Source organism: Phacochoerus africanus, chromosome 15 (genome assembly GCF_016906955.1).
Source record: "Phacochoerus africanus isolate WHEZ1 chromosome 15, ROS_Pafr_v1, whole genome shotgun sequence".
Classification (NCBI taxonomy): Eukaryota; Metazoa; Chordata; class Mammalia; order Artiodactyla; family Suidae; genus Phacochoerus; species Phacochoerus africanus.
Window position 1 is genome coordinate 982,452 of NC_062558.1, and position 23,211 is coordinate 1,005,662.

At 43.1% G+C, this 23,211-nt stretch overlaps 2 protein-coding genes across 18 annotated transcripts in view; both read left to right on the top strand.

Annotated features, from left to right (window-relative positions):
• Positions 1-7,169: 7,169 nt before the first annotated feature.
• CKS2 (CDC28 protein kinase regulatory subunit 2) lies at positions 7,170-12,239 on the top strand. Its single transcript, XM_047762054.1, has 3 exons — positions 7,170-7,378; positions 10,927-11,054; positions 11,912-12,239. Exons 1-3 carry the CDS (start codon positions 7,320-7,322, stop codon positions 11,962-11,964), a joined length of 240 nt encoding a protein of 79 aa, XP_047618010.1. The 5' UTR covers positions 7,170-7,319; the 3' UTR covers positions 11,965-12,239.
• Positions 12,240-13,902: 1,663 nt separating this feature from the next.
• SECISBP2 (SECIS binding protein 2) overlaps positions 13,903-23,211 on the top strand; it is a 43,154-nt gene continuing 33,845 nt past the window's right edge. For 14 of the 17 annotated variants that reach the window (XR_007132129.1, XM_047759589.1, XM_047759588.1 and 11 more), the window contains exons 1-4: positions 13,905-14,039; positions 15,018-15,166; positions 21,754-22,027; positions 22,266-22,389. Coding sequence is in view for 14 of the 17 variants with exons in the window: in XM_047759589.1 (XP_047615545.1) it covers positions 14,004-14,039; positions 15,018-15,166; positions 21,754-22,027; positions 22,266-22,389 (583 nt within the window). In the remaining 3 variants the exon portion in view is untranslated. Of the gene's footprint in view, positions 14,040-15,017; positions 15,167-21,753; positions 22,028-22,265; positions 22,390-23,211 lie in introns of all 17 variants that reach the window. The other 3 variants (XR_007132128.1, XR_007132127.1, XM_047759593.1) reach the window with 2 other exon arrangements.

Sequence of the window (23,211 nt, forward strand, 5' to 3'; positions counted from 1 at the left end):
AAGTAGAAACAGACCAACTGAACAGACCGATCACTAGAAATGAAATGGAAGAGGTCATAAAATCACTCCCTACAAATAAAAGTCCAGGACCAGATGGCTTCACAGGTGAATTCTATCAAACATATAAAGAGGAATTGGTGCCCATCCTCCTGAAACTCTTTCAAAAGGTTGAAGAAGAAGGAATACTCCCAAAGACATTCTATGATGCCACCATCACCCTCATTCCAAAACCAGACAGAGATACCACCAAAAAAGAAAACTATCGCCCAATATCATTGATGAATATAGATGCAAAAATTCTCAACAAAATCTTAGCCAACCGAATCCAACAACATATCAAAAAAATTATACACCATGACCAGGTGGGGTTCATCCCAGGTTCACAAGGATGGTTCAACATACGCAAATCAATCAGCATCATACACCACATTAACCAAAAAAAAAGTCAAAAATCATATGATCATCTCAATAGACGCAGAAAAAGCATTTGACAAAGTCCAACATCCATTCATGATCAAGACCCTCGCCAAATTGGTATAGAGGGAACATTCCTGAATATAATCAAAGCCATTTATGAGAAACCCACGGCAAATATAATCCTCAATGGCGAAAAACTGAAAGCCTTCTCACTCAAATCTGGAACAAGACAGGGATGCCCACTCTCACCACTGCTCTGCAACATCGTTTTGGAAGTCCTAGCCACAGCACTTAGACAAACAAAAGAAATAAAAGGCATCCATCTAGGAAGAGAAGAGCTCAAACTGTCACTGTATGCAGATGACATGATACTATCCATAGAAAACCCGAAGGACTCAACCCCAAAACTCCTTGAACTGATTAATAAATTCAGCAAAGTAGCAGGATATAAGATTCACATTCAGAAGTCAGTTGCATTTCTGTATACCAGCAATGAAATATTAGAAAAGGAATACAAAAATACAATACCTTTTAAAATTGCACCTCACAAAATCAAATACCTCGGAATACACCTGACCAAGGAGGTAAAGGACCTATATGCCGAGAACTATAAAACTTTAATCAAAGAAATCAAAGAAGATGTAAAGAAATGGAAAGATACTCCATGTTCCTGGATTGGGAAAATCAATATTGTAAAAATGGCCATACTACCCAAAGCAATCTACAGATTCAATGCAATCCCTATCCAATTACCCAGGACATTTTTCACAGAACTAGAACAAACAATCCAAACATTTATATGGAACCACAAAAGACCCAGAATCGCCAAAGCAATCCTGAGAACCAAAAACCAAGCAGGAGGCATAACTCTCTCAGACTTCAAGAAATACTACAAAGCCACAGTCATCAAAACAGTGTGGTACTGGGATCAAAACAGACAGACAGACCAATGGAACAGAATAGAGAACCCGGAAATAAACCCGGACACCTATGCTCAATTAATCTTTGACAAGGGAGGCAAGAACATCAAATGGGAAAAAGAAAGTCTATTCAGCAAGCATTGCTGGGAAACCTGGACAGCTGCATGCAAAGCAATGAAACTAGAACACACCCTCCCACCATGCACAAAAATAAACTCAAAGTGGCTGAAAGACTTATACGACAGGACACCATCAAACTCCTAGAAGAAAACATAGGCAAAACACTCTCTGACATCAACCTCATGAATATGTTCTCAGGTCAGTCTCCCAAAGCAATAGATATAAGAGCAAAAATAAACCCATGGGACATTATCAAACTGAAAAGCTTTTGCACAGCAAAGGAAACCCAAAAGAAAACAAAAAGACAACTTACAGAATGGGAGAAAATAGTTTCAAATGATGCAACTGACAAGGGCTTAATCTCTAGAATATATAAACAACTTATACAACCCAACAGCAAAAAAGCCAATCAATCAATGGAAAAATGGGCAAAAGACCTGAATAGACATTTCTCCAAAGAAGATATACAGATGGCCAGCAAACACATGAAAAAATGCTCAACATCGCTGATTATAAGAGAAATGCAAATCAAAACTACCATGAGTTATCACCTCACACCAGTCAGAATGGCCATCATTAAGAAGTCAACAAATAACAAGTGCTGGAGGGGCTGTGGGGAAAAGGGAACCCTCCTGCACTGTTGGTGGGAATGTCAACTGGTACAGCCACTATGAAGAACAGTTTGGAGATACCTTAGAAATCTATACATAGAACTTCCATATGACCCTGCAATCCCACTCTTGGGCATCTATCTGGACAAAACTCTACTTAAAAGAGGCACGTGCACCCGCATGTTCATTGCAGCACTATTCACAATAGCCAGGACATGGAAACAACCCAAATGTCCATCGACAGAGGATTGGATTCGGAAGAGGTGGTATATATACACAATGGAATACTACTCAGCCATCAAAAAGAATGACATAATGCCATTTGCAGCAACATGGATGGAACTAGAGAATCTCATCCTGAGTGAAATGAGCCAGAAAGACAAAGACAAATACCATATGATATCACTTATAACTGGAATCTAATATTCAGCACAAATGACCATCTCCTCAGAAAAGAAAATTATGGACTTGGAGAAGAGACTTGTGGCTGCCTGATGGGAGGGGGAGGGAGTGGGAGGGATCGGGAGCTTGGGCTTATCAGATACAACTTAGAATAGATTTACAAGGAGATCCTGCTGAATAGCATTGAGAACTTTGTCTAGATACTCACGTTGCAACAGAAGAAAGGCTGGGGGAAAAAATGTAATTGTAATGTATACATGTAAGGATAACTTGACCCCCTTGCTATACAGTGGGAAAATTTAAAAAAATTATTAAAAAAAAGAAAAAAAATCACATATTACATACTAACATAGGTTTCATATTATTGACATTGAATACAATATAATAAATAAAAATTTAAAAAAAATTTAGCAAACTAGTAATGAAGAGCGTACATCCTCAAAATGACAAAGGGTATCTAGAACTTCAATAAAGCTGCAGCGAATTTTATCCTGGCCTGGTTATTACATTCCTAAGTCAGTTTGTCTATCCAGTTATCTTAATTTTTTTTTTCTGTCTTTTTGCCTTTTCTAGGGCTGCTCCCACAGCGTGTGTAGGTTCCCAGGCTAGGGGTCCAATCAGAGCTGTAGCCACCAGCCTACACCAGAGCCACAGCAATGCAGTTATCTTAATTTTTATAAGCCACTGATACACGGTCTTAATTACTATAGATTCTTAATCATGATCTGCTAGAATCCATTACAGTGTCTGCTATTCTTGGCCCTTTTCCTTAGCCATATTAGAGTCAAATAAGTGGTATTTTTATTGGAATTAGACTGATTCTATAATCAATTTGGGGAGAATTTATATCTTTACTATACTGAGTCATCCAAATCATGAACATAGTATATTTCTCCATATATTCAAGTCTTATGTCTCTCAAATTTTCATAATTTTGCATATCAGGGCTTTTTATATCTTTTGTTAGGCTTACTCCTGGGTACCTGATATTTGATGCTAATAGTCTCTCTTTGAGTATGTTTTTTTTTCTGGTGTATTTATTTCTGGTACATAGGAATGCAATAGACTTTGGATATTGATCCTATACCCAGACATATAATTCCATTAGTTGCAAATGACAGTCTTATTTCTCCCTTTCTAATTCATTTGCCTTAAACTTCTCTTAATTGTACCGCCTGACTTCCAGTACATTGTTCAACATAATTGGAGATAATAGGACATTCTAAAGGGAATGTGCCTAGTGTCTCCTCATAAGAATTATGTTAACTATGCTTTTTTTAATAGATACTTTTACAAGGTTAACAAGGTTCCTCCTACCCTTTTTTTTTTTTTTTTCGTCGTTGTTGTTGTTGCTATTTCTTTGGGCCGCTCCCAAGGCATATGGAGGTTCCCAGGCTAGGGGTCGAATCGGAGCTGTAGCCACCGGCCTACGCCAGAGCCACAGCAAGGAGGGATCCGAACCGCGTCTGCGACCTACACCACAGATCACGGCAACGCCGGATCACGGCAACGCCGGATTGTTAACCCACTGAGCAAGGGCAGGGACCGAACCCGCAACCTCATGGTTCCTAGTCGGATTCGTTAACCACTGCGCCACGACGGGAACTCCTCCTCCTACTCTAAATTACTAAGGGTGGTATCAACAGTGAGTAGTAGGTTTATATGGGTTCCCACTGTGGTGCAGTAGGTTTAGGATCCAGCACTGCCGGAGCCGTGGCATATGTCACAGCTGGAGTTTAGATTTGATCCCTGAACTGGGAAACTCCATACGCTGCTGGTGTGGTTGAAGGGAAAAAAAAAAAAGAATTTGTAGTATGAAAAAGTGGTGAATTTAAGCAAATGTTTTTCTACATCTATTGAGAGGATCATTTTTTCTCCTTTACACTGTGAAGGTAGTGAAATAGATGAACAGCTCTTCTAATATTAAACTATCTTTGCATAGATGGTATGCAAACACAATTGAATTAAGCTGGCATTTTATTCAGGATTTTTAAATGTTATCTGTTTGAGTGAAAAGGACATTCACTTTCTCATAATGTTCTTCTTCTTTTTTTTTTGCTTTGCTTTTTAGGTACACATCCGAAGCATTTGGAAGTTCCCAGGCTAGGGGTGCAATAGGAGCTTCAGCCGCTGGCCTATACCACAGTCACAGCAACATGGGATCCAAGCCCTGTCTGTGACCCACACTACAGCTCAGGGCAATAATGGATCCCCAACCCACTGAGGGAGGCCAGGGATCGAACCTGTGTCCTCATGGATGCTAGTTAAGTTCATTACCGCTGAGCCATGATGGGAACTTCACCTTATTTGGTTTTTGAATCAAGACTATTCTTGTCTCATAGAATATATTTATAAACTCTTTTACTCTGTATTTAAGAAATAAACTCTTGGTAAAATGTGGAAGCTTAGTAATACTTTTCTGTAAAGCCATTTAAGTCTAGAGTTTTCTTTTTCCTTTTTGTCATTTTAGGGCCGCACCCACGGCATATGGAGGTTTCCAGGCCAGGGGTCTAATCGCAGCTGTAGCCACTGGCCTACACCACAGCCACAGCAACACAGGATCCCAGCTGCATCTGCGACCTACATCACAGCTCAGGGCAATGCCAGATCCTTAACTCTCAGGTTTCTTGAGCCAATATAGGAAGACAGGCAGGGGGAAGCAGATGAAGCAATAACCAAAGAGATCAAGTAGAAAAGAGCTATCAGATAATAATAAACAGTCTTAAGTATAGTATCGATATGGTGATGAATGTTAAAATTTTCTTGAGACTGTACACCGTGTGCAGAGAAATACGCAAAAACAGCATCTCCAAGTGAAATGACATTATATTTGGGATCTCTTCAAAAATTTTAAAGGAAAGATGGGGAAACATGAAACAAGATGGGCCAAATATTAATTGTTGAAGCTGAGTGACTGGTATATATAAGCTGATTATACTAATAGACTTTTTTTTTTTTATATGTATCTTTTTACCATTTCTTGGGCTGCTCTCACGGCATATGGAGGTTCCCAGGCTAGGGGTCAAATCGGAGCTGTAGCCAATGGCCTACGCCAGAGCCACAGCAACGCAGGATCCGAGCCGCGTCTGCGACCTACACCACAGCTCGGGGCTACGCCGGATCCCCAATCCACTGAGGAAGGCCAGGGATCAAACCTGCAACCTCACGGTTCCTAGTCGGATTCGTTAATCACTGAGCCACGACGGGAACTCCCATTAATCGACTTTTCTGTGAGATTTTCCACAAGTCTCTGTAAAAACATCCCCTAGTAAGATTTTCTTTTCTGGGTTGGGCCAGAAAGTTAGTGATTTCCTTACCCAACTCCCTTCACAGTTTATTGACAGCTCTACTATCACAGTACTTCATTATGCCTAACTAGTTAGGCATACATTACGGTTGTTATTTAAAAATTATGAAGTGTGCCTCGAGTGCAAAAAACTGTTATGTGCTGGGTATCCAGCAGTGAACGAAACAAAACATGCCCTCCACACTCGTTTCATGGAGAGTACCTCACAGTGCCAATGGTGGGGACAGACAGTACCCCAGGCAGCATGCAACTCCGTGCCTGCAATTGCCTGGCAGGAAACCTGCAGGCCTTCATAAGGTGGGGACTTCCTCCATACAAGGTGATGAAGGTGGCCTTTAGAGGAAAGAATCCTTAGGCTGAGAGCCAAAGAATAAAGCGCTAATCTTGTGTGAGGGAGGCGGTGGGGACGTGAGGATGTTCTCACCTGTATTGTGCTAGAACACTGCACAAAAATCACACATGCTCGTTATGGAAAATGTGAAAAACACAAGGATCACTTTGACGTGTAAAAAAACCCCACTACTTACACTGTGTCATATTTTTCTCCAGCAACTTTATTTTACACGCACACGTGTTTTAAACCAGGATTCAATGCTAAGAAGCCAAAAGAACGTTTACAAACCACTTTTAACTGCACTGTGCTGTACTAAACACCATTATTTTAGTAATCTTTTTATTTTTCCATATACCCACGCACAGGCCTATCCGCAGATGCAATAGGGTAGGAAGAGTTTTCACCTAAGGGGTCTCTGGTGCACGACCTCATCATCGCCATCACTGCGCGGCGAGCTTCCGGAACCTCACTGCACCATCATCGCAGTGGGACACCTGGACACCTTCCTCAACTCAGGGGGAACATCACCTTTCCCGCGTGCAAACTGCGCCAAACCTGACCTCCAGCGCCCTCTAGACGACTCCTCCCCCTACGCCCGGAGGGTGGCGAGGTGACTCTCCTCGCCTCCCACAGACTTCAGCCTCGCATCCGGGACTGAAAGGTGCGCCTGCGCACAGGCGGCAGCTCCACGGGCAGTCCCCGCCCGTCCTCTGGCCTCACCAAACACCGCGATACCTTGCCCCTCCCTCAGGTTCACAGCCCCAACCGCTCTGCCGACCTGGAACCTTCTAAGCTCAGGAGCACGCGCCTTGCGGCCCTTAACACCCAGACTCCGCCCTCTCCTGGCCACGCTCTCTTCCGTCAGGGAGTTCACCGCCCTCACGCCACGCCAATCATCCACATCTTTCCTCGGCCAACTTCGCAACAGGCTTCTGATTGGCTAATCTTGGGGGCGAATGCCGCGAAGGGGCGGTGACGATAGGCTGGAAACACGTTCCGGCCTCACCGCAGAGAGAACGTAGGTGATTGGTCGACACCGTTGTCCAATCAGTGGTGGGCTGTCGGATTCAAACCGGGCTCGTTCGGCTTGCGGTCGGTTGGTCTCAGTAGAGTCGTTGCTTTGGTCCGTCTTGGGCGTGTTGCTCTCTGCGCTCGCTCTTCGCATCCCGTCGCTTCGGTTCAGCGCAGGCTACCCGCCCTCTTGCAGGATGGCCCATAAACAGATCTACTACTCCGACAAATACTTTGATGAGCACTACGAGTACCGGTAAGCGGGCCGGCCGGGCTCCCTCAGCCGCGGCCCTGAGTGGGCCCGAGTTGGAACCAGGGGCCAGGGCCGGGAGTCGGGGTCGAACCTCATCCAGCTGGGGTTTGGGTCCAGGCCGGGGCCGGAGGGAAGTTGGAGCCGCGGCCGTGTCAGGGCCCGGCCGTCCTGGCGGGAGCGCGAGGCTCCCCTCGCTTGGCGGCCCGGCCCAGCCGGCTTCCGCCCTTTGTTCCAGTCTGTGAGGAGGACAAGGCTCGGGCGGGGAAGGGGCCTCTTCTGGTGCTGTGTCAGGCCTTAAAGGGAAGGGGCCGAGGGCCGAAGCGGACCCGCAGTGGCCAGAATCTAGCCCGTTTCCTGTAGCAGCGTAGCGGTTCTTAAGAACTTTTCCTCCAAGTTGGCTTCCTGCAAACCCCGTCTCAGTCGGAGCGGGCGCCGGGCTGTCGGAAGAGTAGTTGTAGTTTGATAACATCGCCAGAGCAACTTTTTTATTTTTATTTTTTTTGCATTTGAAGTTAACGGCACTAAAAATGTTGCTGGGGGGAGGGGGAAGTCCCCGAAAAATGAACTTCCCTTGGGATTTGAAATGTGTATTGAGTTTGGCGACTTTGGTGGCCGCTGGTGCTTGTTAACCCTCATGGGTCATTGAAAGAGCTTCCTTTGGATACTAGATTGAGAACTCTAGTGGACTTGGGGCATTTTTTTCCGGCTAGTGTACATCTGCCAAGTAGTTTTTGGCTTCGAGGGATACTTGACTTTTGCATCATGAAGTGAGGCTCTAGAGAGTAGAGTGTAGTTTAGTTGCTAAATTAATCTGTTAAATTGACGAATTGGACGGTGTTAGGGAGGAAAGTTCTTAGCCTTAAACTGGGGCGTGGCTTCAAAGACCAGCCCCACCCAGTTCCCCTGGGCGGTGTCCAGGACGTGGCGTTCTAGAAAACTACCAACGGGTAGGAGGGGCCAAGCGGTGACCTGGTTTTATGTCTGCTCTCCTTTTAGATTACGTTTCCCAGAATGCTGTTTGAGTCAGAAAGGATTTAACAGTGGGTGGTCTCTTTTTCTCCCCTTAGTACCTTAGAAATCTATATTCTCTGGAGAAAAACCTGAGGATTTCTCTGGGCAGCTCACAGATTAGTAATACCTTCATTGTTTCACATTCCTAGTTGGAAAAGTCTTTTTTTTTTTTAACTATAGATGATAAATTTGAAGTAGATTGTCTTATTTTTATGTGGTAACAACGAACTGTACTGTTCTAGTCCTGTAATATGTTGGCATAATGTTCTTGGCAATTTGACAGTATGCCATATTGGCCATATGTTGGCGTGATGTCAGACAAGAGTCTATCTGGGACTATCCTGTAATGGGCGGAATGTAAACTATAATCTTTCCAAAATCTGGAAAAATATTAATTGTGAAACGTCTCACTCCTACTAGTACTTTTTAGAACTTTTCCTGCAGTAATCCCATTTCTAGTTTCAGGATACTAACATAATCATCAATGAGCACTAAAAACTAGACTGTGCTATCAAAAAGTTAACCTAATTTACTAAGTGGTTTGTGTGGAGTAGTGAGTAAAAGAAAATCCTGTGGTATCTGAAATGATACATTTAACCCATTGTTAATTAGTGCTAGTCTTTATTGACCAAGCCACTTGCCTTTATCTAACGAGACAGTAACTGATCTCCAGAGATACTTTAGACTGATGATGAGTCACTGAGGTGTGATACTAGGGTAGTTTTTATGTAAGGTGGTTCAGCATGCAGTATGAATTTCAAAAGCTGGTATTTGTTTTATATTAGTATTTTTCCCATCCACAACTGTCTGCCCTCATGATTGTATCTTGCAGTGTTGTCTTAGTAGCTACTTTGTTTATACCTAACAGCCTTTACTTTCCCTCACCCTCTGTGACAAGCCCTTGGTGCTGAAATAAATGTTGGATTTTGAAAATTTTCCCTTACATGTAGTTAGAAATATATAGTTAAACCATGCAGAAAAAATATATATATAGGTAGAATTCTCATCTGAGTTTGAAGCTGCTTAAAGATTTTTCCCTTATCAAATCTTGATGAAGGTGAACCTGTTTCCATGGTTTATAGAGAAGGTAAGGTAGGGGTTGTGACTTCTATCTAAACATACGTTGGTACATGTTGTAGGGCATACATAATAGTACAAAAGCTAGTTAGTATTTTACTTTCTCTTGAGACTAATCAGCAATTACGTAGAAGAAATAAAGTAACAGGCTATTTGCAGAGCCTTAACAGCAAATGTTAAAGCAGTATTTCAGGAGTGAATGCGGTAACTGTTAAGTATTACCAATTATGGTATTAAGCATAATTTGACTTGGTGGCCTACGGCCATCAAGCAACATAATACAATTGTTTTAAGGCTTGATTATGTTCCACAAATTATAGCAAATTAATTTTGAACAAAGTATAAAGCAACTTTTGAAGTTTATACAAGGTCTACTACAAATCTATAATGTTGAGTAACAGGGAAAGTTAACTGTCACAAGTTAAAGACTTTTTTCCCTCTTTTGTAAAAGGCTACCTGGGTCTGCTGATAGACAGCTTCTACAATCAGGGGCCATTTGCTATTTATAATCACTTCTGTAATCTTAGTTGGCTTCTTTAGCTCCCTGATTACATCATATTTTTCTCATAACCAAGAGGAAGGAGAAAAAAAGGATTGGGCCTGTTTTCCTTTTGAGTATACTTTCCATAATTTGCGTATTTTGTGCTTATATCCTGTTGGGTCCAGGAATTAGTCACTTGTGACCAGAGGTAGCTTGCAGGGGAGGCTAGTATGTTTTGGATGGCTATGTGTCCCACTTTGGGGTTGGCTTTTTTTTTTTTTTTTGAGGTTGTTCTTGAAGAAGATTGAGACAACTGGCAAACAGTCTCTATTAGGGGAAAAAGTTAATCATAATAAAACGCCTTCTACTTTTGGACTGCATATTCTTTTTTGGTACATGGGAAGTGTCTGGGCCAAGGATCTAATTGAACCGCAGCAGCGTGCCAGACCAGGGATGGAACTCTTGCCTCTGGAAGCGACTTGAGCTGCTGCAATAGTCGAATCCTTCATCCACTGTGCCATAGTAGGAACTCCTTGGACTCATGTTCTTACCTATAATTTGAGCACAGACCATCAAAAATCAGAATGACAGGTAGGAGTTCATGTTGTGGCTCAGGGGAAACAAATCTGACTAGCATCCTTGAAGACACAGGTTCGATCCCTGGCCTCACTCAGTGGGTTAAGGATTTAGCATTGCTGTGGCTGTGGTGTAGGCTGGTGGCTACAGTTCCAATTTGACCCCTAGCCTGGGAACCTCCGTGTGCCTCGGGTGCAGCCCTAAAAAGACACCCCACCCTCCAAAAAATGAAAGGTAGTCCTTAAGATTGGCAATGGTAATGTAATAGAGTTGGTTTAAAGAATTCTGCTCTAAGGACAAAAAACTCAAATTTTAAGTATCTTGAAGATGCATTTGTGAAGTGATCATTATTGTAGGAAAGGCATATTTACATACAGCACTAATATTTGGCTATATTTTTTAACAGGCATGTCATGTTACCCAGAGAACTTTCCAAACAAGTACCCAAAACGCATCTGATGTCTGAAGAGGAGTGGAGGAGACTTGGTGTCCAACAGAGTCTAGGCTGGGTTCATTACATGATTCATGAGCCAGGTAAGTTTTGCTATTTAGGGAAGTATTAATTGAATTAAAATAGTAGTGGTTGTTAAATTTTTTAGTAATAGTGACATTCAGTGATATCGAAAATTAACTCTGAAAGGCTCGACTATTTTTGAATGACTGGTATATAAAATACCACGAGTGAAAATAATGCATTATTCTACCTGCAAAAATAATGTATGAAGTAAAAAAAAAATAGTGAACTCAAGTGTGCTACTATGTTCATTGCTTGTTTCTTGAGTGCTTATGCTATTATGTGGTATTTACCAGGGTTTTCCAGATACTAAACTAGACTAATCGGAGTTCTTGTCATGGCGCAGTGGAAATGAATCTGACTAGGAACCATGAGGTTGCGGGTTCGATCCCTGGGCTTGCTCAGTGGGTTAAGGATCCAGAGTTGCCGTGAGCTGTGGTGTAGGTCAAAGACACTGCCCGGATCTGGCATTGCTGTGGCTGTAGCATAGGCCAGCAGCAACAGCTCCGATTAGACCCTAGCCTGGGAACCTCCATATGATCGTACTAAGCAACTAAGGACCTTTACTGTGGATTCCTGGTTAGTTCCCCACCTACTGAAATAGAAACTACTCCTGGGACCTGCATTTTTTCAATGAAATCTTTTCCCCACAAGAGGGAACCCTTTACTTTTCACTGGAATTGAGATTCTTAAGATAGAAACCATTCTCCTTGACTCTCAGGTAACTTAGTTTCCATCCCTTTTTTCATATACCTCAATAAGTAACATTGACTATATTTTACTTTATTTTGGTTCAGTTGAGAATTCTTTGAATTTTTGTTGAATGAATCAAAATTCACCATATTCACAAATGATATAAAACATTTTCTTCCCACAGAACCACACATTCTTCTCTTTAGACGACCTCTTCCAAAAGACCAACAAAAATGAAGAACATCTGGGGATCGTCAGTTAAATCTTTGTCAAATTTAATGTATATGTGTATATAAGGTAGTATTCAGTGAATACTTGAAAAATGTACAAATTGTTCATCCGTACCTGTGCATGAGCTGTATTCTTCACAGCAACAGAGCTCAGTTAAATGCAACTACAAGTAGGTTACTGTAAGGTGTTTAAAATTTCTTCTAGTCAGTTTTTTCTTAATATAAGTGCCTGTTTGACTTTACCTGTTGCTTTTGTTAAATAAAGTTTGTATGTTGCATTTATCATGGTTTGAAGTTATTGAGGTTTGTTTTCTCATTTGTGACTATTGAGGATGTTTGATTTCATTCAGTTTTATAATTTTGGTCCTGAAGAAATAAATTCACTTTAGAAAAGTAAAATGTTAAGTGGCTTTAAACCCATTAGCTTAGTGTGGGTTTAAATTTACCAAGGAACCAAATAGAGCCAAAGTAGATTTTATAGCTCTGTTGTTAATCTAGTTCCTGGAGAACTGGCTAGAATCTTCAATTGAACAAAAGCCCAATTTAATATTTTCAGGCTGCTTCCACTTATCTAAGAAATGCCGCACCTAGTAATCTTGGAAGAAACCACTTAAGCCCATTTCTCCAAGTGCCAAGTGGGGACAAAGTTTCATAAAATACCACAGCATTTTAAAACTTGGAAAGCACTCTTCTGTGCCATGTTTGTTTTGTGTCTGTTAAATTGCTTTTAGCTGCTTTTATGGTCATCTCTGCAGCATATGGAGTTCCCAGGCCAGGGATCAGATATAAGCCACAACTAGCCAGATCCTTAACCCACTGGGCGAGGTGGGGAGGGTCAGACCCTCATCCTCATGGATACTAGTTGAGTTCTTAACCTGCTGGGCCACAAAGGGAACTCGGAGAAGCCTTTTTGTCAGTAAGTGTAAGAAAGAACTAGTGTGGTAGTCCTCTGTGTGCCCCTCTCTCTAGAAAGGGTTGCCTTTACAGGTAGGACAATAAATACAGAAGGGTGGTGATGGACAGGAGCATAGAACTTAATCCCGTCCCCAGGGTCCAGTCAGAAGTATGGGGTTAGGCCAACAGAAAGATGTCAGAATTGGTAATAAGTAAACTGTTGTACTCAGCATGTTGGGAGGGAGGGGTGACACCTCCCCCTCAATCTCCAGCATGGCTTACTGTCAGACCTAGGCCTCTCCCCACTCTGGAGGTTTGGGTGTGTCCAAGTATGTATAATTGACCTGTGGGACACTGCACACAAGGACACCAGGAGAACTGGAGCTTTTTGCATCTACTGTTTGAAATACCTGGTAGTTACTCAACAGAGGAAAATCTGCAGTTAGCCTCCAGTTTAGGATTTTCAACATAACACCTATTGATCAAGCAGCCTGCACTTTTCTTCCCCAAACAAGATTCTTGGTTCTGTGCCGCCCCTGCCCTCCCCTCCTTCCCCCCAACCCCCCAAGTCTCCAGGGCACTGCCATCATTTTCCCATCCTAACGCCTCCAGTCCTGTGGATTGCCTTTTTCCACCTTTTCCGTCTTCCATTCCCAGCACATTTTCTTCCTACTGGTCAGAAGCCATTTGTGGAACCGAGCAGTTTTGAAATTCTCTGGTTACTACCAAACTGCCTTAGATTCCTGAAAGTCTAAAATGCCAAGTCTTGCTGGCTTTCTCCCTTAGCAGGAATACAGAGTATGCAGGTCCTTTAGGTTCCAAACCTCCCCCACAGACCCGTGCCCGCCACCCTGTGCACCAGGCCTGGCAGGCCGCATTCCGGGGGGGTTCTCCGCGGCCTTTTCGGAGAGAAAATCGTGTAACTCCACACTGAACACGGACGCTGCAGCGCCGCCTCTGACGTACACCCCACCGACCACTTCGCGCAAGCTCAGAGCTGCCGCCGCCGTGAGCACTTCCGGCCGGAAGCAGGGCGGGGCCGAGGCGCGTTTTTGTGGCGCATTTCCTGGCGTCAGCTCCGAAGGCGGAAAAGCGGAGAGGAGAGCGACGAGCTTCGCCCCGGCCAGCCGGCCCTCCTTCTAACCGCCCGCCATGGCGTCGGAGGGGCCGCGGGAGCCTGCGGGCGAGGTGAGGCTGGCGACTCAGGGGGCCCCGCAGTGTTGTCCGGGAGCGGGAGGGGTAGGAAGAAGACGCGCGGACCAGAGGCTGGTTGGACTGGGGGTGTCGGGGCAGGCTGCCGGGGTCCCCTGCCCCCAGGTCTTTCCACACGGCCTGCGATTAAACAGGATGAGGAAGGACGCGGTCAACCGAGGTTGCCGACGGGCTGCGCGACCAGTCCGGCTCACCACACAGGAGGGCTGGAACAGCTTGTTTAAAGCAGCTGGTTGAGACGTTTTTGAAGCGGAAGTCTCTGCTCGACTTGCTCAGGGTAACCTCTAGAAAGGAGTCCTGGCACTCACATAAATCGACTTTCAAACTATTTAAGAACCGTGATTATAAGCTGTTAGTGAAAGTAAACCTCTCAATACAGATCTAAAAACGGAAAGAAAAAAACAGCAAGTTTTTACATTCAAATTCCAAAGGCTCATGGCGATTGAAAAGGTTTTCTAGCGAAGATTGCTTTTGCGTTACAACAAAACAACTTTTTAGTGGTTCGCAGAGGGAAAAGCAGCTGTTTTAAGTTCTTTGAGAAATCTAATGGAAATAAAACTTCCGCAATGTGTTTTGAGTGTTACCGTTAAGTTCCACGTCCTCGATTATCCCTAACTCAGCTAAGAGAAGTAAACTGCGTGAAAACTAAGGGAAACGGTGTCAGTTTCGGCTTTGACTATATAGTCTGGGTTGGATTTTACTCCCACTTTCGTTAGTTCTTTATTTTTCATTTTTAACATTTGGTAGCCTGCTTTTTTTTTCTATTGAAAAAGCTTTTGGGGAGAAATTGTTAGCGAACAAATTATTGTCTTTGCTGTGTAGAAGTATTTGGCACTGGGATTAACATTTTTGGGGCTTCTACAAGGGAGGGTCTCTCTTGATTTTGCCTTGTTTTGTTTTGACTTGGTTGATCTCAGAAGGTATGTAGCCACCACACCCCCCTTTTTCCCTCAGGGCATCAAGTTGTCAGCAGATGTCAAACCGTTTGTCCCCAAATTTGCTGGACTCAGTGTGGCATGGTCAGAATCTTCAGAAACACGGGTTTTCCCCAGCTGTGCAGCCACGACTTACTATCCATGTGTCCAGGAACTAGCAGTGCCTGAGTATGTATTCTTTCAAACATCTTATCTTACCTTATTGCTTGGCTTTAATGGTGATTACAAATATGCTGGTTTGAAGTATGCTGCAGCTAACACATTAAAGTTGTCAGAATAACTATAGAAGATACTCCTCAGCCAAGAGGGATCTGAGCTTAACTGTGTCCTGCACCAAAACCCGAAGCTTCACCTCTCCTTTTCTTCAAACTCATTTCATTATTTTGGGCAAAGAAAGCATGGACATGGCGTTTCATTTATTAGTTGGAAATGCAGTTACAGTTTGAAACTATATCATGCATCTGATAGGAAATGAAATGGCAGGAATGAGCAGGTGAGAGGAAATGGGGCAAAGAAAAGGCCAAATTAAACATGCTCATGGGTTTTAGGCCTTAACATTGAAAAATCTTGCTCGGATGTAGGGGGGCCTATCAATCATGGCTGCCTCTTTGTGAGGATGATTCTTTTTTTTTTTTTTTTGTCTTTTTGCCATTTCTTGAGCCTCTCCCGCGGCATATGAAGGTTCCCAGGCTAGGGGTCTAATCGGAGCTGTAGCCGCCAGCCTACGCCAGAGCCACAGCAACACTGAATCTGAGCCATGTCTGCGACGTACACCACAGCTCACAGCAACGCTGGATCGTTAACCCACTGAGCAAAGGGCAGGGACCGAACCCGAAACCTCATGGTTCCTAGTCGGATTCGTTAACCACTGTGCCACGACGGGAACTCCAGTGTGGATGATTCTTTTGGAAATTGAGGGGGTTTGCTTTTAGCTGTTGTGCTTTATATGTGTCCTGTGGAGATGGATTCTACAATTTGGCTAAAAATTCTTCTAGATTTTAGTTGAAAGAAGGCTTATATTGTCTTTGAAGTGATTTTTTTTTTCCTTCCCAGGATTTATTCATTGGTATTTACAAAATGATTTCCATTATTAGCTGAATTTAGAGAATTGATTATTAAACCTTTCACATAATTTTGTAGTTAACTTGTAGATTTAATTTTAAGGGATATCTTATACTTATGCTTATATGAAAATCCTTGTCTTTATTAATCTCTCTTAGGGGTCAGACTTGTTTCCTTTTTCCCCAGTAACTGCATGATATGATTGAAAATAGTTTTATTGTCCCTTTTAGAACCGCACCCACAGCACATGGAAATTCCCAGGCTAGGGGTTAAATTGGAACTGTAGCTGCCAGCCTATACCACAGTCACAGCAACTCAGGATCTGAGCCATGTTGGCAACCTACATACACCACAGCTTACGACAACACCAAATCCTTAACCCACTGAGCGAGGCCATGGATCAAACCTGCATCCTCATGAATACTAGTCAGATTCATTATCCCTGAGCCATGACAGGAACCCCCCAAATTATATTTTTTTTGACAAAAATTGAAGCCCTGCCTACATGTGCAGAAGGTTTTTGGTAGGAATATCAAATTTTCCATTGTAATTTCATCCTTGGTAAAAAAGAGATTGTCATGGGTCTCATTTGAGTCATTTCCTGCCAAGGGTGGCTCACATGATAAAATACGAGATATATCTCAGTCTGATAAGGTTCTAAGCCATCTGCTGGGTGAAATTCTAGTGACCCAAAATAAAACATTCATATAGCTAAAGCAGCATTCTGGCAGTAACATGAATTGAGACTAATCAGATGCTCAAGGATGCTCAGTGCTGAATTTAAACATCGTGTTTCTTAATTTCATCTCTTTATAGCTTTGATTTTTTTTTTTTTTAGTGTAATTATGGAAAAGATTGGCTTACTGTATTCCTGCCTGGCAAGAAAACAATTCAGGACAAAGGTGGCATGAAACTAAAGGGCAAGATTAGAAAGGACAAGAGCCTTTAAAGTGAGGACGAAATGATGACACTTTACACAGTGGACAAGTGATTATCTAGTCAAAAATTTTTTTTAAATTATAGTTGATTTACAAAGTTTTGTCAATTTCTGCTGTACAGCACTATCTAGTCAATTCTAATATAAGTTAAGAATTGAATTGTAGTCAGATTTCCTTTAAATGCAGTTATCTCACTGCCTTGAAAAAAGGAGTAGACCTAGGGAGTTCCTGTTGCGGCTCAGCGATAGCAAACCCGACTAGGATCCATGAGGATGTGGGTTCTGTCTCTTGCCTCGCTCAGCGAATTAAGGATCCACCGTTGCCGTGAGCTGTCATGTGGATCTTATATGCGTCTCGAACCCCGTGTTGCTGTAGCCATGGCCTAGACCATCAGTTATAGCTCCAGTCTGACCCCTAGCCTGGGAACCTTCCTATGCCACAGGTGTGGGCCTTAGAAGCAAAAAAATTAAAAAAGAAAGAAAGAAAGAAAAAAAGGAGTAGGCTTTCATAGAAAAGAACAGCTTCTCTTTCCCTCTTGTTCCACTGTAGCGACTTAATTCTGTATGACCTTAGAGGAGGAGCGTGACCTTTTACAGAATATCTACCTCTAGTCCTTCTAATAGTGCACTCCAGGGGGCTTCATTTATTCATTTGAAGTTAATTATTGAAGGGCTTCTATATGGAAAGCACTAGTTGCTATGCTCCTATTTTTTGCCAGTCTTATATAGACTTAAACTTGTGGAGATGGAAGAAAATAGACTACCAGTCTTCTCCAGGTTTACATTATAGACAAGTATCAGTAGAAGTATTCTGGTTTATGGAATTGGTCATTTTTGGGAAGTACTGAGTATTTATTGGTGTAATGAACAAAGAAAATTCTCTGTTCCCAGTGAAGTCCCCAGACAATGACTTTGTTAATTGCCATAGTACATGCTTTTTGACAAATCCTGTGCAGCAAACACATCCATGAGGATACAGGTGTTTGGTTTGGAAATTACTGTGTAAGTTCATTTTTTTCATGTTTGGTATAATCCATGGCGTCGACAGGGAGGTATAGTGTTATCTTTACACAGGAGAAACTGAAGCTAGAAATGCTTGTCCAGAGCTACTCGGACAGGTAGCACCAGGACCACAGTTAGTATTCAGTTCTTCTGACATGAGTTCAGTTTTATTTCCCAAAGCTATTATGGCTGTCAGTAAAGTTGAGCTTTTTCAGTATCTTGCCGTATGCCGTGAAAATCACAGTGCCAGTGGATGCTTTTAAGTTAAACCTCTCGTCTGTGAGAATCGGCGGTTCTCCGCGGAGTGTGGCTCTCATGTCAAGTGGGTGGGTGGATGAGTGGCTGGATTTCTGAAAGGTCCTGGCCTGGTCACAGGGCACTGGATGCAAGTATATGTTTGGGAGACAGTAGAGGAGTAAGTCCCATTGTTAGGTGGGAAGCTGTTCGTCCGTTAGCCGATGGGGTACAGATGAAAAGTTTTAAGTTTGCTGGCTGGGAAATAGGGAGCTTTGGCGGGGGTGGGGTGTGTTTTGAATGGGGTCATGATAATCACTTCTGGACTGGTTCAACTTTATTTTTTTAGTTTTTTTGCTTTTTAGGGCCACACACACGGCATATGGAGGTTCCCAGGCTAGGGGTCAAATTGGAGCTACATCTGCCAGCCACAGCAACACAGGATCTGAGCTGCGTCTGTGACCTACATCACAGCTCACAGCAACGCTGGATCCTTAACCCACTGAGCGAGGCCAGGGATCGAACCCACAACCTCATGGTTCCTGGTCGGAGTTTCTTCCGCTGCGCCATGACGGCAGCTCCTGGACTGGTTCAACTTTAAGGGAGAGGGGCTTGAGGGCTCTAATTGGGTTCCAGGCATTAGAAATAGAGAAGAAAATACATGGAGACCTGCTGCAACAAAAAAGGGTTCAGTGGTTGTCCATAAGGGTTTTGTTGGGAAAGATGCTATAGCAGTTTACAGTTGAATACATGGAAAAGTTTGGGATCATTGATGAGAATATAAGTTGGCAATAGGGCTGGTTTGGGGACCAGATGTTATGTTTAGATTTACATGTGTCAGAGGTGGGAAAAGTGAATTATTAAGTGGAAATGACCTGAAAGCCAGAGATGGAGGCCTGCAAGTAGAGAAAGTGCTGGAATTCAGGTATATATGTGAAGTCCTGGGAGCAGAATGATGAGACCTTCAAACATAGAGTATCTGACAGAGGAGGCCATGCCTTGGAGGAGCCTTTGGAAGATGGGTGAGAGCAAGGAGTGGGCAGAGGTTGCTAAGTCCAGGCTAGTGAAGTTTTTCAGGTGATGTGTTAAAAGGACCAGACCAGTAGGCACCATGTAGTAGAGGCTGCGGAGCGTGGCAGGAAAGAGGTCCTGGGAGACTTGGGGATTGTTGGTAGTGATGGTGAGGGGGAGTGGAGCTGAGAGGTTAGCAGGGGAGTTAGCTTTAGGAGGTCAGCCGCTAGTATCAAAGGGAGGGCGCAGGAGGAGATGGCGGGGCATAAAGGAAGTGTATTATTGTGGCTAAGGGTCATCTGGGTGGTTCGTGGCAACTGGAATTTTAAGGACGAGCCATTTGAAGCCCCGGTAGTCGCTGTAGTTGTCTCTGAGGTTTTATGTCGTCTCTTGTTCTCTGCATGTAATTGTATTTGCCTTGGATGGAAAGGAAAAATAACAACTTTCCAGAGGAAAAAGGCCCAGTGAGGGGATAGAAACTCAAGTGACTGGTCCAAGGTGGGAAACCAAACCAAGGTCTCCTGATTCACGGGTGAAAATTTTCTACGTGACAACAGAAAAATTGTTCCTTTCCACCTCCCCTTCCTTCTACACCTAAACTCCATTGGATTGTTCATTTGTCTATTTTTTGGATGTGGGATGGTCTTTTTTTTTTAATGGCCGCACCTGTGGCACATGGAAGTTCCTGGGCCAGGGATTGAAGCTGAGCCTCAGCTGGGACCTACACCACATCTGAGGCCTATGCCACAGTATTGTGCCAGGCTGGGGATTGATCCCATGCCTCTGGTGACCCAAGCTGCTGCAGTTGGTGTGACCAGAAACTCCAGGATAATCTTTTTAAGAGTTTTTTAAAATTATTGTTGTACCTGCCCATCTTCTCTTGTGAAGAATAGGTTCTTCACCTTCATCTGCTCCTCATTAGATTTTCTGAGCATCAAACAAGATAAAACAGATTCACATCTAGGGTTAGCATCTGGAGAGTGGGATGAAGCTTTGAATCTTTCTCTTTGCAGCACTAGGCCAGGTGTTCTGTGGGACAGAAAAAGGTCAGTAAAAGAGGGTTTGTTGGGATTTTAATTAGGAATAAATATTTCATTATTAGAATCAATTGTTTATAAGTAAACCATCTTGTAAGATCTAAACTTATAAAATATCATGAATAGACAGTGATACCAGGCAGTCTGGTTTAATTCAGTGCTGCAATGAACATTCTCATGTGTTGTAGGTCTTGCCATTAGATAATGACTCCTTTTCTTTAGTGCATGCAGGCTGTTACTTGCAGCCAAGTAGAAACAGACCTCTAAGTGCTGCCTATGCCTGTATCTCCTGATAGTCGAACATTTGAAAGATTGTACGTGATATCTCATCATTAGCTTTGGATCTTCCTGCCTTTCATTGGACCAGTGTACTTTGGGATTTCATTGATTTGCTACAAGAAAATTTGAAGCTCTGGAAAAATCACAGAAACATCTGCTGGTGCTTGTTTGTGGAAATGAAAAGAATGTGATTTGTGTTAACTCAGCTGCTTAGCATTTTGTCATTGTATCAGCTTTCATTGCAAAATGGTTGGAACCTCTGGCCTTGTACCAAATTTGCTAAAAAGTCAATGTTTATATTTTGGTTTAGCCTAGCAGCTTGTGACAGTTGAGGCAATAGCAGCATTCACAGATGGGCCATCTTGTGCATAGTGTCCCCTTTGCAACTCCGGCCCTGCGAGTGAGCAAAGCACAGGATATGGCAATGAGCTTGGAACAGGGAAGGGGCTGGGCAGGCTGTCTGTGGGTGTCCAGAGGCCTTGGGAGGCAGGCCCTGTGAATTGCTGGGGTAGAGGTTGAATGGGCAGTGGGGGCTTTGTAAAAGCCCCCTTTAGAGAGAGCATAGTCTGGTTGGCTCTTTTGGCCAGGGTTGCTGAGAGAGGCTTTTTCCAATATTCAACAGCATGAGAGTGAAAAGCTGCTGGGGCTTCCTTGGGCTTTTCTCTAATGTCCCTTATTATAATAGAGTCCTGTCTTGGAGGTTCCACCTAAGTGATGAAAAAAATAGAACTAAGTTGTCAGCTTTCTTTGCAGGTTAAGAAAGAAGTGCTCAGAGGTCTTACTTGGTTTGTTTTGGTTTGGTTTTTTGTTGTTGTTGTTGGGCTGCACCTGTGGCATATGGAGGTTCCGAGGCTGGGGGTTGAATTGGAGCTTTAGTTGCTGGCCTACAAGCACAGCCACAGCAACACCAGATCTGAGCCATGTCTGTGATCTGCAGCGCAGCTCATGGCAATGCGGGATCCTTAACCCACTGAGCCAGGCCAGGGTCAAACCTTTGTCCTTACGGATACCAGTTAGATTCATTTCCGCTGAGCCATGGTGGAACTCCAGTTGGGTTTTAATTAGAGGTATTTCAGTGCTGGAATGAATGACCTCAAAAATAATAAAAAAATTTGTATTTGTTTATTACAAAATATTAAGCTCTTTGGTTTTTGGTATGAAATCTACAACTAAAATTTACCCTTTTTATTTAGACAGAAACTCTATACTGAAGGAATGGCTTTTGGAGCTTCAACTTTTCCACCTCAGTATTTATCTTCTGAGATCACTCTTCATCCATACGCCTATCCTCCTTACACCCTGGAGTCCTCTCAAAATGTATGCCCTGCGCCTGGCTCCCAGTATGATTACAACCAACCCACTTGTTTTGGAGGTTTTCAAACAGTGAAGCCACGAAATGAGCACATAGTGAAGCCACGAAACGAGCACATGTACCCTCTCCCACAAGACATGAAAGCTCTGTTAAAGGTCTATAACTGTTTTGGGTTTTGTTGGTCACTTTAGCATTTAAAACAGTAAGAACTGGTCAGTTCTTACATGTTGTTTAAGTGCTGCTTATCTTTTTTGAGCTATTGGAAATTTGATTTGATCAAACCTTTTTTTAAAAAAAATCATTGATTTGTGAGTACTTATGAATTTGCAAATTTAACCTTTTTTACAATGATTGTCTTTCTAAATTTATGTTACTTTTTAATCTTCCCTGCAGAAGAAAACCTATGATGAGCAAAGGTTTGACAGTAAGAAGACTGATGGACCTATATCATCTGATTTAAAATCAGTTAAAGGTTCACATCCTATGTCCGTTCATGCCGAGAGTCGTGTGAAATCAGGTAAAAAAAGAACACACCCTGTAGTGTTATGTCTGCCCTGTCTGCCCCCAGCAATGTTGGCTGTTCTTTGAACTATTTTCATGGGCTTGTTAATCCTGAAAAACGGAGACCCTCAGACCTTCTGTGGGGTCCTAGAGTTCTTTCCTCCCAAGGGGAGCTTCTTCGTATGGGCTCTTTGATGTGCTCCCTAACATGTTATTACATTGTTTTATGCAGGAATTGCCTGTCAAGTCACATAGCAAGGAGGTGACCAGTCACCTGCCTCAAGACAGGTGTTAAATGAAAGCGAATTATAGGAGTTCCCATCTGGCTTAGCAGGTTGCAAACCTGACTAGTATCCATGAGGATTCGGGTTTGATCCCTGGCTTCACTCAGCGGGTCAAGGCTCTGGCATTGCTGTGTGCTGTGGTGTAGGTCACAGAGTGGCTCAGACCCCGCATTGTTGCTGTGGCTGTGGGGTAGGCCGGCAGCTGCAGCCTCTGATTCGACCCCTAGCCTGGGAACTTCCGTATGCTGCAGGTTCAGCCTCTGATTCGACCCCTAGCCTGGGAACTTCCGTATGCTGCAGGTTCAGACCTAAAAAAAAAAAAAAGATTATAGTCACATCTACTGTACTGTATTTGATCGTGTTCATTCCTGAAATAGCTTCTTTGGTATTCTGTTAGGATACTTTTTAATAGGTAGGAGAGCTTGGTTTAAATCCCAACCTAAACAGTACCAAACCTGGCTTCAGGACAGTTATTCAGAGGACATGTCTGCTCTGACCTTGAAAATCACCATTCCAGTTTGGAGCTGAAAGTTTTTGATTCTATGTGATGTCTT

Bases quoted from the DNA above. Each gene is read 5' to 3' on its own strand.
- CKS2 (XM_047762054.1), top strand. From the start codon at position 7,320: ATGGCCCATAAACAGATCTACTACTCCGACAAATACTTTGATGAGCAC. The intron at 7,379-10,926 runs GTAAGCGGGCCG...ATTTTTTAACAG, and splicing joins GATGAGCACTACGAGTACCG to GCATGTCATGTTACCCAGAG. The intron at 11,055-11,911 runs GTAAGTTTTGCT...TTCTTCCCACAG, and splicing joins TTACATGATTCATGAGCCAG to AACCACACATTCTTCTCTTT.